This window comes from Canis lupus, chromosome 10 (genome assembly GCF_011100685.1).
Source record: "Canis lupus familiaris isolate Mischka breed German Shepherd chromosome 10, alternate assembly UU_Cfam_GSD_1.0, whole genome shotgun sequence".
Classification (NCBI taxonomy): Eukaryota; Metazoa; Chordata; class Mammalia; order Carnivora; family Canidae; genus Canis; species Canis lupus.
In genome coordinates, this window is record NC_049231.1 from 69,133,204 (window position 1) to 69,153,069 (window position 19,866).

A 19,866-nucleotide genomic window follows, 5' to 3' on the forward strand; every position below is an offset into this window, starting at 1 on the left:
CCTGGGAGCCACGCTAGTGGAGATGTCTTCCTGACCCCAGCTTCCACCGTCACAGCTACGAGGGAAGAGGTTGCTGAGGGTCTCTCAGCTGGGTTGATGAAATGCCCCCATGGGAACTGCCAGGCATCCTTCCACTGACAATCTATTGGTCAGAACCAGCCACTTGGGCTCACCCTATGGAAAGAGGGTGAAAATTTTCATCTTCCCACGTATCTAAAAGGAGAGGAAAGCCAGATATGGGTGGGCATTAAAAACCTCTACTGCAAACCTGTAATTATACACCGCTCTGGCCTGAGTAAGCAAGAAAGGAGTAGTCACTGAGAGAGGGCAAGGATCCATAAGGCTGATGGGAAAGGGTTGGTTTTGAGCTAGATCTTGCATTTATTCATCAACCTGGGAGTACTGTCAGACATGATAGTTCAAATCTGCCCATAAGGCAGTAACTGGCTCCTGCTCTCTTCTTCCCTTCCCGCCCACATCTTCGTGGGCAGGGAATTAAATTAGGTTAAATGGGAAGCAGAAATGAAGGTTAGACAAGCTTCCCTGCCACCCTTGTATTACAGGAATATCTGAAAACTAAGAATCTCTTGTTCCCTAGTTTATGGAATATCAGGACTTTGAGTGGCTGGCAAGGGAGGGCAGCCCCCAGGACACTACAGCACTGCAGCCGCTGAGCCGAGAGGATGTCAGCGTATCGCAGAGGCTGATTCAAACACTGAGTCAAACACCAAATGTGTTTGTCCGTGAGGTTGCTGTCGGCATTGTTGGTGGGACATTTTTTTTCCTTGCGGGGCACGTGAGATACTTAGCATTTCTGATCCCTCCTCTGTAAATGCCATCAGCCTTCCTGGTCATTGTGATAACCAATCAGTAAATGCCTCTACATTTATTTCTGAACGCCTTCCTATGAGATTGTACCACCCAGGTTGAGAACCCCTGGCTGAAAGATTGCAGGGCAGAGCAAGGCACGCCAACGATGTTGATTCCTAGCACCCCTGGGCGACATCTGAGCATTTTTTCTGGAAGAAATGAAAAGGTTTCAGTGATTAGGGCCAGTGGAAATCGTAGACCTCAGAAGTGAATGTGTTCAACCAGTAGTTCCCAACCAAGACCGCCCCCCGCCCCCCCCCAGAACCTGAGGAGGCTAGGGCAAGCGTGTCTATTTTGGAAAAGCTTCCCAGGTGATTCTGATGTGGGTCTTTCCCTCCCACAATAAGTGGTAAGATAGAACAGGAAGACAAGGAAGCTGCCCCATGATGATGACCTTTCTCCTCTATGGCGAGGATGCAGCTGAGGCAGCAGACACCCCAGAGCTGGACTCCAAGCAGAGTTCTTATTTGAGACAGTGGCAGGAAAGCCCCACTGACATGGAGAAGGAAGAGCAGAGGTCAGATAGGCCATGTGCTGCCCTTCAGTGTGCCCTGGCCCTATCACAGGTGCATGCATATCTAAGCCATGGCACTTGCTGGTAGTCCTTAGTCCCCTTTCTGTCAAGACCTCATGCATGAAAGTGTGGTCCGAGGGCCTCATGGGAGTAAACCAGGCTCAAGCAGAAGGGTTAAGAGAGCCAACTCCAGTATCAGACATCTCTGGCTTTAAACACCAGCTCAGCCTTCTTACCAAGTTTTGTGACCTTAGTGAAAATTACTTAGCCCCTCTGAACCTCAGTCTTCTTATCAATAAAATAGGTATTAAAACTCCTGCCTCATGGAAGTGTTGTAAATCATGTTAGATTAAAACCTTTAATGAAGCATTTGGTATGTGAGTACCCGGAGGACAGATAGGTAGTGGTAATGATGCTGCTGGCGGTCCTGGTGGTGGTGGTAATTACCCGTGTAGAGAAAGGATGTGGTCCTCCAGCAAAAGACGCCTCTAGATTCTGAGCAGAGCTGCCTGCTTAGGGGAAGGAATATACTGATTCAATGCAAGAATTTTCAAACGGTGTCAAACTTCTGGAATTTCAAAATGCCCAAGAGGTCCCTGGTTCTCAAAGATTTCACAGTTTAATAAAGAGACAAAGGGCTGGGGAAACAGTTGATGAAATAATTAATTTTGGTTGACATAAGAGAGGCTTAGGAGGCTTCCTGTAGGAGGTAGCTTTGGATCTAGGATTTGAACATTCAGCGGGATTTTGTCAGGTGACCAAGTTAAAAAAAAAAAAAAAAAGACATTCTGGCAAAGGAGTAACATACAGGAAAGTAAGGTGACCCACATCCTTGTGATGTAAGCATGACAGGGAACGTGACAGGGAAAGAATCTGGGAAGAGTGGATTATTTTCATGTCAGCAATAGGTAATAGGATTAAAGTTTTCTACAGACAACAATAGGAAGCTTATGTGTGTGTTTTATCTATTATTTCACTTCTTCTTGAAGTAGGAATGAGGAAAAGAATAAATGAAATTGAGAGCTCTTTTGTTGTGAGGAGCTTAGGACCTGATTTACATGGGATGTGGGAGAGGAAAGCATTGAGAGGATAAGGAATAGGGTTCAGAAGGAAGGAGGGCTCGGTGTGGACGTGTTGAGTCTGAACATGTGGAACATTTGGGTGGAGATGCTGAGTCGGCAGCTGGATTTATACACTGGGATCGAGAATAAAGTCTTGAGTGGTGTTAGCCCAAGGGTAGTAAGTCAAAAATGTGAATACGAATAATAAATAATATCTAGATAATATCAAGATAATATCAGGATTTTTTAAATGTCAGGAGTTTAATGACAAAGATGGCCAGGATCCAGCCTTAGAGGAATTGCTAACAGGAATGTCTGCACCAAGGAAGAAACTCCACTAAATAATGCCAAGAAGTTACCAGAACAGTCAGAAAAGAACCAGCAAAGAATTGTGCCACTGAGGCAAGGAGAGAGAATTTCAGTGGAGGGATGACCCACTGTTTCCCCCATAATATCATCTCCTCTTCTATTTCTAGTCTTGGTGATTGACATCACCGCAAACCCAGCCACTTAGACCAAGATCTGGGAGTCAACCTCGTTTTCATACGGAGTTCGATTTCCCAAGACCTTGGTGCCAAAGGATTATGAATCCTTTTATAATCATAATCATAATCATCCTGCCATCACTTTTCACATACAAGAGAACGTAAATGCAAAGTTTACGGAAATCATACAACAAATAAAAATGATATATCCTATAACTAACTACACACCAGTCAAAATAATAAAAGGAAATTCAAGATGTCATTGCACAGCCATAATCTAAACACTAATCAATAAATGCATGTCCCAGGACGTTACTGGTTTATGCTCCTTGTCCCAGCACAATTATTAATGGCTTCTTACTTTACTCTTGAAAATGTTTGTTTGGATCTTAAATTACACGGCCATCCTGATTACTAATTGTCATAAAAGACATTGTCAAAGAAACAAAAGGGGAGACCATTGAAGGCCAAACTGCTGAAGCTCTTTGCACGCTTTACTCCATTAAAATGGTCAACCAATTCAGCACTCCTGATTCCCATCAAGTGCCTCAATTTTAAGCCTTTCCTGGTATACCCACTCCCAAATTCCAAGTTCCCATACAATTTGTGGAAATTTTCTGGTACTTGCCGCTATCTTGGCACCTAACACTATCAGTTGTAACTGTGCATTTCCTGACCCCTCCGTGGGGAGGCACTGTTGCATAGGTGTTAAGGGCACAGGTTTAAACACCAGAAAGGAGACTATGAACATGATGTTTAGACTAAAAGTGGACTCTAGAACCAGACACCTGAGTTCAAATTCCAACTCTACCACTTAACTAGCTGTGTGTCCTTGAGCAAGTTACTTAACCTCTTTGTGAACTCAGTTTCCTCATTTGTAAAAAAAAATAAAAAAAAAAGAGAGAGAGATAATATTATCACAGAGGGGGGTTGTGCCCTTGAACAGAATCCTATGAGCATGTAGAAAGTGCTCAGAAGTGCCAGCTACTATTACTAAATGGCAATGCATATAGAGTGCTCAGCCCAATGCTGATGCTTAGTAAATACTTAAGAAATATCAAGTGTTGGAATTATTAATCTTTACAGATTCAGAAGGACCTACTAGGCATTCAGAAATCAGTTTGTTGAAACAATAAATACTGTGTGTTGTATTTATGCATATTATAAAGGCATCCAGCAAAATGAGAACTGAGAAAGGCTGTATGCTTCAGTAGAAATAAAGGCATTGGTGATTTTTGGAAGTACACTTTCAGGGCATCATAAATGATGAAACTAAAATTTAATGACCTGAGGCTCTTAGTGGGAGATAAGAAAGACAATTTGTTTATGACTTCTGAAACGGAATCTGAACACACAGCTTCTCCTTCACCACCTACCCCACTATCATCTACAGCTGCTCCACCCCTCTAAAAGAAAAAGTCTTGAGGAGGCAACCGGGGGAACCTACATCAGATCCAAAGACTAAGGACATTGACATGCAGCACACTTGTAAGAAATTCCACCAGACACAGAACAGATGGACGGAGTTTGAAGGAGGTCAGCCAGGATCTACTTTCAACTCTGTTGCCAAGTTGTAGAAAACATGTAGAGGAAGATTTGGAAGGAGCCCCAAGAACAATCCCAAGTCTGGAAGTGAATTTGAAGTGAAGAGTGGGACATAAGAGGGATGAGAACCATCTCCCTGGAGCCCTTCTGACTGTGCAAAAGCAGCTGCACTGGATAATCAAGGGGCAATTAAGCCACAAAAGAGAGAACTCATGAGCACCGGCCATCTTCATGACAGTAGTTCTACCCAGCTTAACTGAGTCCTCCCCATAGATCCTGGGTCTCCAGGGAAATGGCGCGTTTGATTCTGTGGATATAGTGGGGATCAGGAAAGATGTCAGCTATAACAAAAGATGAACCTGAAGTAGAGACCAGGCCAAAAACTCCTGCAAATCACAAGCTGGATGGATGTAACCATGTCCAAAATGCACACACAAACCTTGCAAGGATGATATTTATCTGTGGGAAATGATGAGTGTCCACTCCGTCCGCTACTCTTCTCTAAGTGATGGAACAATAACATAAGCTTACTTAAACCATCAAAACCAACTCCCTTCTCAGATTTGAATTCTTAGAGAAGTTTATAAATGTGAGATGAGAAAAAAAAAAACACACAAAAAACTATTTGGGAAGCAAATACCAGACCCAATTACACCTTAACCACATTCAAGGATGACAATAGGGCCGACTATACGATTTCAGCAACTTAAACAAGGGATTAAACAAAATTCCCAAGGTCCAAGAAGAACGTATATACAGAAAGAATTTTCAAAGCAGAAGAGGTCAGTTTTAGCATTGTATGTATTATAATTTCAATGATGTTGAAGAAAATGAGTATTTTATGAAATATAAAATATGGATGTGAAGACAAGGAACCTAGAGCAGTTAACAAAATATGAAATAATAGGGAAAGATGTAAAGTCACCCTAGAAGCAGTAAAGAGCAGAACTGACAATGAAGAAAATGAAATAAGTGATGAAGGCTTCTTTGAGAAATTCTCCAAATTTGAATAGGGAAATGAGTTAGGTAAAGATGAGAGAGAAGATGATAAATAGTGAATGACAAAAATAGGTATCCAATATACCAGATAATTTCAGTTGCTAAAGAATAGTCTAGAAGAAACATTCAAAGAGTGGATAGAACTTTCCTGATTTAAGAAAAACCTGAAAATGAAGATTGAATAGGCTTACCAAGTAGCAATCAAATGTAATTAGCTAATTAAAAGAGATGAGTACTGGGGCAGCCCCGGTGGCGCAGTGGTTTATGCAGCCCAGGGCGTGGTCCTGGAGACCCTGGATCCAGTCCCACGTCAGGCTCTCTGTATGGTGCCTGCTTCTCCCTCTGCCTGTGTCTCTGCCTCTCTCTCTCTGTCTCTATGAATAAATAAATAAAATCTTAAAAAAAAAAGAAAGAGATGAGTACTTAGGCATTCTTGTGATCATTTTTAATTTCAATGACAAAAGAAGAATTTTATGAGTGGAAAAGACACAGGTTACCTGTGGAAGCTCTGCAACATTAAATGGTGGAGAATTTTGATGGATAAATTTATGGCCTAAAATGTTATATTTATCAAAGATGTCCCTTACATGTGAAAAATATAGAAAAACATTTTCAAATAGATATGGATTCTTCCAAAAAGGAGAGTACGGCTAATTTTCAAGAAATTACAAAAAAAGTGAATCAAGATTTTTAAAAAAATATTTAAATGTAATAGTTGTTAGTTAAAGGAAGTGGTAATGACCAGTGAAGCCAGTTAGGCAAATATATGTCTAATTAGTATTGTCAGTAAATTTTCAGATGATAATGCATCAACGAACAAGAGCATCCTGTCATGAGAAAGGAACAAGCTGAAAATAAGCTTTTGGAGAGAAAATATGCTATTTCTGACTATTGAAATCCATTGGAAACAATGTCCACCATACTGAATATTGCAGAAAGTAAATTCAGTTCCTCAGAAGAAACTTTTCCTAGAACTCAAGCAGAAAGAATACAGAGGTGAAAATGACAGACAAGAGATAAGTAATACAAAGCCTAGGAACGGGATATGTATACACACACACACATACACAATAATTTATATATATACACTATACAAAAACTATATACACTATATTTACAATAAAAATTCTAGGAAGAGAAAAGAGAACGTTTAGAGGACTTACCAAATACTCAGCCTTATTAATTTTTAAAGGATTCACCAAGTACACAACCTTTGATAAGTTCTTAAAATATGTGATGAATAGCAATGTCTACATTCTTCCAAAAAGGAAAGAAAAATAGGTTTCCGTTCCCCTGCAAACAAAAAAAAGCAAGACTCAGATTGACATTAGATTTTTTTGTCTCTTTCATCTACAACATTAAATACTCAAAAGAAAACCTCAATAATTATAGAGTCCTGAGTGAAATGTGGCATTTAAATTCCATAGCTAGGCTTTCTCAGACATAAAAAAATTCAAAATGTATGTCATCCACATACCCTCTCTGAAAAAAACATCACTTGAAAATATTGACATCCAAGTGGAGAATATGTTGGAAATACCAAACAAGAAAAAGATATCGTATAAAAGAAATAGAAGTAATTGGCCCTGGAAAAGTTAATATGAGGCTATGCAATAAAACACAAAAAAGAATAGATTCTCAAAAGAAAAAAGGAAAAATGTAAATTTTTTACACAGGATAAGAAAAAAATGCTCATACTACATGCATATACAAAACAAATAAACAAAAGAAAACATGTAGCTTACTTTTAGCTCCCAAACTCCTCTTCTTCCTCTCAAGTCTCCCTACGGGGTAGTGGGAGGAATGGAAATCCCTAAATTTTGAACCATAATGATAATAAGAGTCTAATAGTGGTGATTTTAAAAAATTCCTTTAGGTGAAATTCTGGATCTTTCCAATTTTGCCCTTCCCCAGTAGAATCTGGACATTGAGAGGGACTAATTTCCCTTTGTGAATAGGTCCTTTGGTTTTGGACCAGTTGGTTTTGTGGAAAGTTCTATCACAGAACAGAAAATTTTAGTATTATACTCTTCCAGAAAACAGAAAAACAGAAAGTCTCCCAATTTATTTTAGAAAGCTAGCATATATCTGGTACCAATATCTACTAAAGTAGACAGGTTCATATGTAAAACTCCTGACCAAATTGATTAAAAACTTTATTTTTTAAATTCTTTTTTTTTAAGATTTTATTTATTTCTTCATGAGAGATTCAGAGACACAGGCAGAGGGAGAAGCAGGCTCCTCATGGGGAACCTGATGCAGGACTGGATCCCAGGACCCCGGGGTCGCGACCCGAGCCAAAGGTAGACACTCAACCTCCGAGCCACCCAGGTGCCCCAGATAAAGACTTTAAATCCCAAACCAAATGTCATTAAAATAAAACTAACAGTGGAGTAAAAGCATAATATACTAACACCCAGTAAAAATTATCCTAGAAATGCAAGAATGCTCAATATTTAGGAAATGTATTAAGATAACCCTCATCTATTCTTGACCAACAAAGGTGAAAACTAACTTATTTTCTCAGCAGAATCTGAAAAGACATCTCTCTGAATACTTAAGCACTCAAAGGACATAGAAGGTCTGAATAATAATTAATGAAGCTTAAGGAGGGCACGCGATGTGATGGGCACTGGGTGTTATATGCAACTGATGACTTATTGAACACTACATCTGAAACTAATGATGTGCTCCATGTCGACTAATTGAATTTAAATAAAAAATAAAATAGTGAGGTTGTTTTAATAAATAGATTTGAATCCTATACTTCACAGAGAATAAACATTTTTTTTTGAGAATAAACTTTCAAAGACCCATGAAATATTTATTAAGTCACAAAGAATGGCTCCATATATATCTTAAGGCACAATTTTTCCAGTCCACATTCTCAGCAATAAATAACAGGAAATGAGTAGCGAAAGTACCCTAAAACTTCAGCTACCAGGAAAAAAATATATAGAGTTTTCTATATTATCTTGTAATGAGGAAAACTGAAAGTCACTGGCTAGGCTAGAGGTTGGTAAACTATGGCCTGCGGATTGTTTTTGTAAATAAAATAGTCCTGGAGCATCACCACACCTACTTTCTGTCTGTCTTATCAATGGCCACCTTTGTGTCACAAGAGCGGGTTTGAGTAGTTGCCATAGAGACCATGTCACCCCCGGAGTGTAAAATATTTACTGTCTGGCCCTGCCCACCCCTGAGCTAAGGAAACATTTGCACCCCAACAGAAAATGGGCAAAGCATGTGGATGGCAGGGTCAGCGTCAAGGGCCCGAGACCTGGGCCGCCACCCAGGAGCCCACGCTCACAAGGGTCAGGCGCTTAGATTAATGCTCTGCTGTCACCGTCTTGAAATCCTTAGTAATTTTTTAAAAAGAGGAGCTCCGTTTCGTTTTGCGCTGGATTCTGCAAATTATGTGGTTGGTGTTCATTGATACTCAGTGTTTTTTAAAACAGAAAATGAACAGCAAATATGAAAAAAATCCGTGGCATGTAATTAAATACATCCAAATAAAAATTATAATGAAGACCCATTTCCATTTGTAAAACTTGCAGATATTTCAGAAAGAGATTATCCCAAGTGTCAGTGCCGGTAAGGAAGGGAGCACTTCAGGTCTCGTGGCTGGGACTTGACTGCTCATGTAAGTGGGCAGGGAGTCCGCGATCCCGGGTCCCGTGGGCGCACCGTGCTCCCAGCGGGGTGCTTGGCGCCCTGGAACAGGAGATGGAGTCCTTAAAACCATCCTTAGGAGGCAGATGCTAGTATTCCCGTCCATAAAGGAGCAAGCTGACATGTAAGAAAGCAAAACATCTTGTTCAGATGTCACACTAGTAAATGGAAGAGCAGGAGCTCGAACTCCCATCAGAGTCTGAACTCACATGAGCACACACCAAGGCCGTGCTCTAACTGCCGGGCTGAACAGCCTCAAGAGTAGATTGCTCCACAATTCTGTGTAAGGAAACGCAGTAATTACAAATCTATGTGTCTCAGAGTAGGAAAAAAAACCTATTTTCACTCTACTTGGAAATGTAGAAAATAATTTGCAGCTGCTTTGTTTATCCAAGAAAGACCCTCCTGCTGGGTGCAGGTACGGCGAGGAGGGGAGACGACTTTTTTTCCAAATTGGAATTCTTAACCCAGTGCAAGAATTTAAACATTCAGTAAACTTAGGTTTGGGGTTTTGTCCCGCCCTGCACCCCCCTTCTCGGACCCATCTGGCTTGTTGCACCCCTGGGCATGCTCACGGAAGGGGCCTCTGACTTCCTTGGCAGCCACAGGACTGACCGGACCCTTGTCTGCTCACCATGGCCTGGTGGTCACCCACAGATCACATTGGTGCCTTTGGCGGGTACCCTGGGGGGTCTCACTTATCATATCCCACGTTTTAATGATAGGAAATATCTTTTGAACAGCTGCCCAACAACTACAATTTTGTATTGAATTTGCACCGAACATGCCAATAATTGATATCATATCATATTTTAGGTTTTTCTTGGTGTGCGTGTGCTGGAAAAGACAAACTAGCAGAGGTTAAAGGAGTACATATTTTACTCATTACATCATAATACCCTTTTGATCTGCTCCACCAGAAAAAAATACAGTTTAAATCTCTCTCTCTCTCTCTCTCTCTCTCTCCATTACTTGCACATAATTGGCCAGAAGTTTCACGTATTACTTTCTATTGCAGCATGCGATAGATCCTAAGATTTCTGTTCCGTTCCATTTCATTTTGTTTTTAATGTTGGCAACATCCCACCCAAATGATTTCCCAAATCACTAATACGTTGCATTCTACAGCTTGAAAGTCATTGTTTTTACAGCCATCTGTCAGATTGACTAAAGGGAGAATCCGTCACGAGTCGGTAGGACGGGGCTGGGCATCCTGGACTGGGGTCTCCGCCACACAGGCAGGAGCCCCCAAACTCCAAGGGCTCAGTGGCTTGGTTTGGGTCTGGACTGGTGTCTCAAGAAGTTGGAATAGAGGCAAGAGTCCAGGTTAAGCTTTTGAAGCAGGAGGGAGGCTTGGCCCTGATCCCCGTTAGTAATAGGAGGATAAGGGCTAAGGCCTGGGCTGGGTTTAGGGCTCTGGCCAATTGGAGCCCAATGTGAGGTTAGGAGGAATGAGAGGAAGGCCAGCGAAGAAGCTGGGGAGCAGAGGGAGGAGGCCAACGAACGCCGGACCTTTGACGGACGAACTAATTGCTTGTCCCACTCAGTGGCGCCTGAGGCTGCGCACCCGTCCAGGATGAGCGGGGGACCTGGGTGGGTCACTTAGGACATCAGTGACTTCAGCTGGGTGGGGCTAAGGAAAAGTGGGACTGTCAGTTTTATAATTTCCATCGCTAGAGCAGCTCTCTCTTCCAGGATTTAAAGACTCGTGGGTGATGGTTCCAAATGCAAGCTCTGTTTTCCCTTTCGTCTTATTCTAACCCATGTGCAAAGGAAGGGGGGACAGTCGAAACTCAATTTGGCCCACTTGATTCTTTCTGACTCCGGTTGTGTGTGTGGCTAATGGAAAGAGCCTGTGTTTTCTAAGGAGCTTAACCACAGGGAGGTTTGGAAACTCACATAAGCACAAAAGAATGTATTTCAGAAAACAAATCAGAATGAGACTCGGAGTTCTTCTTTTGCTCCTACTCTTTGCATATTAGACCTTTGGAAGTAATTAAGCAGTAATCTGAGGGCAGTGCTAGGCTCTGTGCGGAATCTCACTGGGAGCTCACAGTGAGTGCAATGTCGCAAAAATGTGTTGACTTCTGAGCATGTTCCAAACACTGGAGAGGTCGTAGAAAAACAAAAATAAGTGAGAAATTTTGGAGCTGCCCCCAGCAGCTACCTTCTTGTGGAGCTAGTAGTGAGGACTGGTAGCTTTGCCATCCCATGATCTGGGTAACCCTTCTCAAGGCCAAGTCAGAGGTGGTGTGAGAAGACATTGACTGATTTTTTTTTAAGATTTTATTTATTTATTCATTAGAGACACACAGAGAGAGGCAGAGACGCAGGCAGAGGGAGGAGGGAGAAGCAGGCTCCCCTTTAGGGACTCGATCCCTGAACTCCAGGATCACGCCCTGAGATGAAAGCAGAGCTTAACCACTGAGCCACCCAGGCGTCCCCATTGACTCTGATTTTCAGTAGACCCAGGTCCGTTGAATGGACCTGCAAGCACAGGACTCTTCAGAACTGTGTTCAAGCAGAATTTCTGGAGGCCACTTAAATTTCAAATTTCACTGAGGCTTGCACTTGTGGAACCAAGGCACAGAATCCCAAGAAGGGGCCTGATTCCTCCACACTGTAGATCATGGAAATCTTCAGGGGTTAGAATTACATTTGAGCTAAGATTTAATTGAGTCAAAAACAGGGATCTTTCACATCTGCTGATTTTCCGGAACATGGGCATTTTAGCTCTCCGACTACTGTTTGCCTAGCAACTGTGTCTCAAAAGCAGTTTAAAAAAAAAAAAACAGAACAGAGTCCAATGGGACATTTCCAAGTACTACATATATCTGGACTAAGAAGGCGTTTTTATTTCTACCTTGGAACTTTGGTAACAATGGCCGGGTGAGCCATTACTGCCTGAAGATAATATCAGGACCTGATAGCTGGGATTTTAAGATCATTAACTCTTAAACAGGTTGGCATGATAAATGAAATGTTTTCCATGTTGTAGGGTGGAGAGAAGCTGGAGTTGAATCTGCCCTCTCCACTTCCCCATCCAACACCCTACTTTTCCTGGCTGTGACCAGGAATTTACTTGGGTCCTGAGGGTTGAGAGGAAGCCAGCGGTCCAAACATGGACACATCACCCTGGATCGATTGTTCTAGGAGTAGCTATTAGGGCAGATTCCAATCCAGAAAATCAGTTTATAAGGCAAAGTGCAGATGAGACATGCTTGTCTTAATAGAACATCCAAATCGAGTCAAAGACCCAACATATCTATCCCTGTGGGAGAAGGACAGAAGTTTAAGTGAGGTCACAGTGAAGAGCTTCCAAGGCTCCATGGATGACGTATTTAGAATTAAGGATTAGGGAATCTAGCTATGGCCAGTGGGTGGTAATGAGGCAGAGGAGCAGGACTGTGGCACCAGGCAGGTAAGCCTTTTGCTCCTGCAGATTTGGTTAAGCGTGAGCACCACCCCCAATGAGCTCACCTCCATGCTAAAACCATAAGCACCCGACATAGGGCTCTTTCCTTTCCCAGGGTGCAATTTAATCTTGGGGTGGGACAGAGTGTGCATGTGTGGGGTAAGGAGACGCAGCAGCTCCTTTAGTAGTTTAGGCCCCTTGGGATCCCCTGGTAATCCAGAGAAGACAAAACCAGTTTGGATTCCAGAATCTTAGAAGCTACATTCATCCTCAATGCTTAAGGGAACAGACTATGTACATCTCAAATGTGTCCCCTAAAGGGTATCTATCCTATATAATTGTGTAAAGAATGATCATGTGTAAATATGAAACCACAAACTTCAGCGGTCTCAGGGCCATTATTAGCAGAGTTGGGAAGGGAGAAGCAAGCCTGTCAATCTCTCCTTACCTCTAGTTTTGTCTTCGGGGTCTCATTTTCTTCTTGAGAAAATACAATGCCTGCCCATCAGCAAGAAGGTTTCCAGATAGATGCGGACTTTTCTTAACACTTGAGGATATTTCTTGGATCTTCCTCTGTACCCAGCATTCACAGATCACAGGAATGTCACCAAACTGTATACATTTTACGAGTCAGTCAGATAGAAGAATAGTGAAAATGAAGTGTTTTATGAGAGTGTGATAGTGTGAATTATGATCGAGTGGCTCTGGGTAAGTAAAGGAATGCAAAATGATTTGTGGCTGTTAAGTAAGGCCTTGAGAACGAAGAAATGGCACCCTGAGGATTTACTCGAGACCTCTGCCCTTCACGCAGATAGCCAAGAATAGTCCCTTCCGTTCTGGATCGAGTCCCTATTTTACCACCACTTGGCCCCCTCGGCTCCCAGGGCCACTCCCATGCTGCAGGACTTCTCTGCGAATAAGGAACTCAAACTTGGGATGAAGTATGGGGATTCCTCTCTAATCACTAAGCATCTCACCCTACTCCTCAGACAGTACTTGTGCTGTAAAACACGACACTGCATTTCGGAAGAGGGCACAGATGACCAGTGTTCAAGGAAATCTCAGTGGAAAGGAGCTGTAGAATTCTAGATTGGACTATGGCTTATCGGCCATGTGCTGCGTCTTCTGAGGCTCTTACCTAGCATTGGACCCTCACCAGGACCCCCAGGACCAGACCATCTACCCCCATGGCTGGAGGAAAGCAGCCGAGACCAGTCTTTGAGATTTTTAGTATTCAATTGAATCCTGTCCAGGAGGATGGCCAGGATTCTTTCTTTTTTTTTTTTTTTTTTAAGAGTTTATTTATTCATGAAAGAGAGAGAGAGAGGCAGAGACACAGGCAGAGGGAGAAGCAGGCTTCCTGCAGGGAGCCCGATGTTGGACTTGATCCCGGGTCTCCAGGATCAGGCCCTGGGCCGAAGGCGGAGCTAAACCGCTGAGCCACCCGGGCTGCCCATGGCCAGGATTCTTTTTTTTTTTTTTTTTTTAAGATTTTACTTATTTATTCATAGAGACAGAGAGAGAGAGAGGCAGAGACACAGGCAGAGGGAGAAGCAGGCTCCATGCAGGGAGCCTGACGTGGGACTCGATCCAGGGTCTCCAGGATCACGCCCTGGGCTGCAGGCGGCGCTAAACCGCTGCGCCTAATGAAAGAGGATTTCCAAAGGTTTCCAAAGGTTAAAAGCCCAGGGCTAGTATATGCAGTTCTGGTGAGCTCTTGGGAGACTCCCAGCTGCCACTAGGTTTCCTTGTTGGCGATTAGGTAGTCCCATTCACCAAGGAGCTATGCTCTAGAGTCATTGACCCATCTGGGAAGGCTCCTCAGGTTCATGCGGGGTCACAGGAATCGGCTGGAGCCGTCTGAGTACCAAACCCAGAGTGTTTATCCAAACGAGGGCGGAAGAGCTGGTGTCCAGCTGGCAAAAGATCAAGAGGCTTCCTTGAGCAATAGAGGCTTCTTCTTTCCATGCTCTTCTTTCTTCCATCGAACAAGCAGGTTGATGCTGGAGAGGCAAATATCCTAAAATCCCTCAGAGAAAAGCATGAAAAAGAAGTGATTGCAACCCAACATCAGAGGATAATGACTGAGATGGACGGGGTGCCCTGAGAGCATGGGGCAGGGGCAATGAGCCCCATCTCTGTTGGCCAAGGCCAAGAGGCAGAGACTGCTTTGAGTCTTGAGGAATGAGTAGGAGTTTACGAGCGTAGACTTGGAGTGTCCCAAGCAGCTGGAATATGTGTAAAGGCGGAGAGGCCAGAAAGGAAAAGGTTTATTGGGAAAGGTTTATTTTTTTAAGAAGGAGAGGTCTCTACCTCCCTCCTCACCCGGATCCCTGTCCCCATCTGCCCATCTCCCCACCCCTTACTCTGCAGGGCTCTCTCCTGCTGCCACAGGAAATTGCTTGTTCTTCCCCCAAACAATGGTTTAAATATGTATTTCTGTATTACTAGAAGAGTTCAGTGTTTTTCAAATGCTGATTTACTATCCTTTGGGGGATTGCTTGTTCAGATCCTTTTCTATTTTTCTATTGTTTGCCTTTTAATATTCACTTTTGCCAATTCTTTACATATCCTGGGCACAAAGTTTTTGCCTTTTTTTATTTGTTGCAGACCTCTTCTTTCACTCTTTTCTTGTCTTTGAACCTGTTTACGGCATCCTTTTGTCATTCAGAATTGTAGATACTTCATGTAGTCAAAATTATCCTTTTCATAAAAAATGATTCCTACTTTCTGTACCTAGCTAGAGAAACCCTTCACTAACCTGAGGACATCAAAGTCTCCTTCTATAATTTGCCCAGTGGATTTAAAGTTTTGTTTTTTCCATTAAGTTTTAAAGATTTTTTAAAAATTTACTTATTCATGAGAGACACAGAGAGAGAGAGGCAGAGACAGGCAGAGGGAGGAGCAGGCTCCCTCCAGGGAGCCCCATACAGGACTCAGTCCCAGGACCCCAGGATCACGCCCTGAGCCAAAGGCAGATGCTCCACCACTGAGCCACCGTGTGCCCCTCCCATTAGGTTTTATTTATTTTTAATTATAAATTTATTTTTTATTGGTGTTCAATTTGCCAACATATGGAATAACACCCAATGCTCATCCGGTCAAGTGCCCACCTCGGTGCCCGTCACCCAGTCACCCCCACCCCCCACCCACCTCTCCTTCCACCACCCCTAGTTCATTTCCCAGAGTTAGGAGTCTTTCGTGTTCTGTCTCCATTACGTTTTAGTACGTCTTGGGTTACATTTGGTATGAGACAGTGATCTAGTTGGTTTATTCCAATTAGAGATCCATCGTCACGGCATCATTTATAAAAGGATTAGTTCTCTGTCCTCCATTTGAATCCCCTTTTTCACTAACTAGCAAGACCCCATGTAGATCGAGGTTTGGGTTCTCTCTTCTATCTCATGGGTGCCACCATTATATTATGTATTGTGCATACGGGGTCATTATATCTGATAAGGCAAGTTTTCCAGCTTTATTGTTCTTTTTCACAATTCCCTTGATTACCTTTAGACCTTTAATCTTCATTTCATTTTTAAAGTCACTGTTTGAGCTTTATAAAACATCCTTTCAGAATGTTTCCTAGAATTGAAATTCTGGATTAAGTTGGGGAAAGTGAGATAGCCTTATGATACGAAGTCTTTCACTGTATGACTGTGACATGTTGTGTCACTTTTGCTCGGATCAGACAGACCTATCATTTCTGGATGTGGGGCAGAGAGAAGTAAATTCTTAGAGAGATGGAAATACACTCCATCGGAGTGAGAATTATTGAGATACTGTACCATGGAAAGGAAGGCACGAGACCTATTGCACAGATTCTTCTTAAATATCTATAAAATAATCTGAAACAAAGAAAAAAAAACAGCAACAATTCCTTAGAAGTTAAAATTGAGGTAAATGAGTGCATTTTTAAAAAGTAATCTGAAACCAGTGGAAACTGTACAAAATCTCAGAGTAGATGGTGCAAACTCTTAACCTCAACGACTCTTAGAATGATAAGCAGAAACGCAGAGCTCAGCCGACACGGATTCTCAAGGAAAAAGAAAGGGGCCTCATAGCTACACAGAAGAATAAGATAGAAAAACCTGCTGCGCCGTCGCTGCGGCGGCTTGAGTATGGGCTCTAGGGGAAACGCTTACAAGCTGAATCGAAGCTGCAGTAAATGGTATCAGTAAAAACAGAAGTCAATCTTGGGAATAAAGAAGCTCCCTTCCAAATCTAAAATTCCACAATTCCATAGGTCCTAGAGAACGCTTCCCTCCTTTTTAGGAAAAAGATTCCTTTTTTTAATATAATGAAAGGCTGTATAGTTTTTCTTCTTTTACTTATCAGCGCGACTAGTTACATTAGCTCTTGTTAAATGTTGAACCATCGATACATTCCCGAAATAAACTCCACCGATTAGTTAATTATCATTCTTTTGGATTCCTGCTGCATTTGTTTTGCTAATATTTTATTTAGAGATTTTTGCATCTATATTTACCAATGAAACTCTATTCTTTTTGAGGAGGGGGATTTGTTTATCTTTGTGTGTTCCGGCATCTAGTTTGTGCTAATTTCATTTAAATACATTGGAATTATTTTTCTTCTCTAATCACTGAATAATTTAGATAGCACAAAAATAATGGTTTCTTAAAGATTCAAAACTGACCTGTGGATCTGGGTGGACCCAGGGATCTTATTTATTTATTTGTTTGTTTATTTATTTATATATTGCATTAGTGTGTGGAGCGCGGGTGAAAGGAGCAGAAGGTAGAGTGAAGGGAAGTTCTTTACCAAAATTTTAAGGAACTCTAACATTGAGTCTAAACATTTTTTCAAATAATTTCCAAAGTTACGGAAGTTTCTTTTTTTTTTTTGTTTTTTTTTTTGTTTTTTTTTTTGTTTTTTTTTTACGGAAGTTTCTGATAATAACCCCGGTTAATGGATAGATTGGGTGTAAAATAATAGAACATAAAGAGAAATGATGCAAGGTAAAGAAAAATGAACACCTGATTCAGTAACATCTGCTTTTGTTTTCCTAGATCAGGAAGTGTGCTGCACCACTGGAATGAAATCTATTACTTTGTGGAACAGTTGGCTCATAAATTCATCAGGTGAGAAAGAATGTTTAGTGCTCTGCCGGGAGTCAAACTGGCCTAAGTTTGTTATTCTTCTAAGGGCTGTGGGCATGCCTTTTCACAAACGTAGACTCGCATGTTGGACCAGAGACTTGGCTTTGCTTTCGTCTTTACCACATAGTAGAATACCTTTTGCTTATAAGACCTAAATTTTACCTCTGTCTCTCTTATTGGACTATGTAGTCTTCTAGAAGTTTCATCAGCATTCCTTTCACAGTGCTGCGCCACTCTAGGCCAGTTGACTTATTCTAACTGGACTCATGTGTAAACAGTATAGGGTATGAGGTGACCAACTCATCCCAGTCTGCCCAGAACTTTCATGGCTATAGCACTGAAAAATCTCGCATTCTCAGAGTTCTCCTCAGTCCTGAGTGAACTACCGTGTTGGCCAGCCTACCTGTATGTCCCATCAGATAGAATTCTCTGAGCATTCTTGACACCACTTTCCAAGGGAGGAGAATGCAGTTTTGAACATCATCACTATAAAGGTTGCAGAGCCTTGGAGCTCCTACTTTCCAGTAGCTATAGATGCCCTCTAGTAAAGGAAAGAAGGTCACTTCACCCTCCTTGGGTACAGCCTCCAAGCGATGACACAGCTGTTGTAGCTCCGTGGATGTGCTTGAAGCTAGTCATCAAGGCCTTTGGTAAAATTGTCCTATCATTGTGAATCCTAAAGCAGCTCCACTCCTGTGTCATGGCATCTGTAGAGTCTTCCAACCCATGTGAGTTAACCATAAACTCCTTTGAATAAGGTTCTTCATCTCAGAAGAGAGGTTGTCAAAAAAAAAAAGAAGAAGAAGAAGAAGAAGAAGAAGAAGAAGAAGAAGAAGAAGAAGACGACAGGTTGTCCCCATTACCAATGTAATGACAAATGCGTTCCCTACGAATTCAGTTCCTGGTCTCTTTCCTGGCTGCCTGATTGGAGGGAAAGGGTTAGGAGGTGACCTCTCTGTGATGCCAAATATTGGAAGCTGCAAGCAGGAAGCATCTAAACCCAAATGAATGGGAAAAGCAGATGCTGAGAGGAGAGAGGGGGAAAGGAAGTAAGAAGCAAATACACGGGTCATATTAAAAGCAAAGTATTTGAGAGAATTGTAGAAGCTTAGAATTCAAAGCACCAACTTCCCAAGCTATCCTAAGAGGTGTTCGCTACCCTCAACTTGAATAGCTCTAGTGAGAACTGCTGTCTTTGGAGGCAAATGGTCCAATAGTCAGATAATTCCAGTTTCCAGAAAAGTCTCTTTGTCATTGAGCCAGCGTGTCCTTTCCTATACTCTCGTCCATTATATCCATTCTGCCCTTTTGATTGCTGAACAAACCTGCCTCTGGACACTTGACAGTATCTGCTATGTCTCTATTTGCTCCTCTGGCCTTCTGTTCTTTGTGAAGAGTCTACTGGGAAAGGCTTTGAGGTTAGGCAGGTGTGGATTTGAAGCCAAGCTCCATTGTGCAACCGTAGCAATTGACTTGCCTTGGTTGAACCCTGGTTTGCACGAGAAAATTTAGAAGACCAGGCTTGTGCAAACCAACTCACCCCGCACCCCGCACCTGGCTTAGAGTGGCCACTCAGCACTTCTCTTTCCCAGTTCATTCAGCAATTCCAGATGCCTCATTATCTGAGTATTAAAGACACTGAGAAGTAGGGGTTGAGGGGGCTTAACCTAATCCTTTCATTTTACTGATGAAACTGAGAAGTACAGAAGTTGACATGGCATAAAGCAGACCACGAGGCACTTTCCTCTGGTGGTCTCCTCTGGCCCTTCTTGGCTCCGGACCCCCTGAAAGTGTGGCACCAAGACATCACGTCACTGTCATGCAAAACTGTATTTTGCCCGCTGCAGCCCAGGTGCCTGTAGTAGCATCTGACACGTAGCACGTGCTCAATCAATATTTATGAGTAAATGGACAAATTTTGAAAAGGAATCGATTATTTTTATTTAGTCATTTAAATAAATAGTCTAAAAAAATAGTCTAGGCAGGGGACACTGCAGGGGGGCTATTCACTTAATAACAGTGGCTGATGCCAGTACAAATATTACCATTTCCAATTTTAGTGGGATCCTGGAAATTTCAAGTTCTTTTATTTGTCTTTATTCTGACCCCCTCCCAATTTTCTAACAATGATGTTAACTCTTCACTGTTTCCTTCAAGACCCCAACCCACACCTCTCACCCATCACTTT

The 19,866-nt window shown here is 42.2% G+C and overlaps 1 protein-coding gene across 1 annotated transcript in view; it reads left to right on the forward strand.

The window, feature by feature from the left end:
• Positions 1-19,866, forward strand: part of ANTXR1 (ANTXR cell adhesion molecule 1) — a 197,874-nt gene that overhangs the window by 7,552 nt on the left and 170,456 nt on the right. The window contains exon 2 of the mRNA XM_038551488.1: positions 17,589-17,660. Coding sequence (XP_038407416.1) covers positions 17,589-17,660 — 72 coding nt within the window. The remainder of the gene's footprint in view (positions 1-17,588; positions 17,661-19,866) is intronic.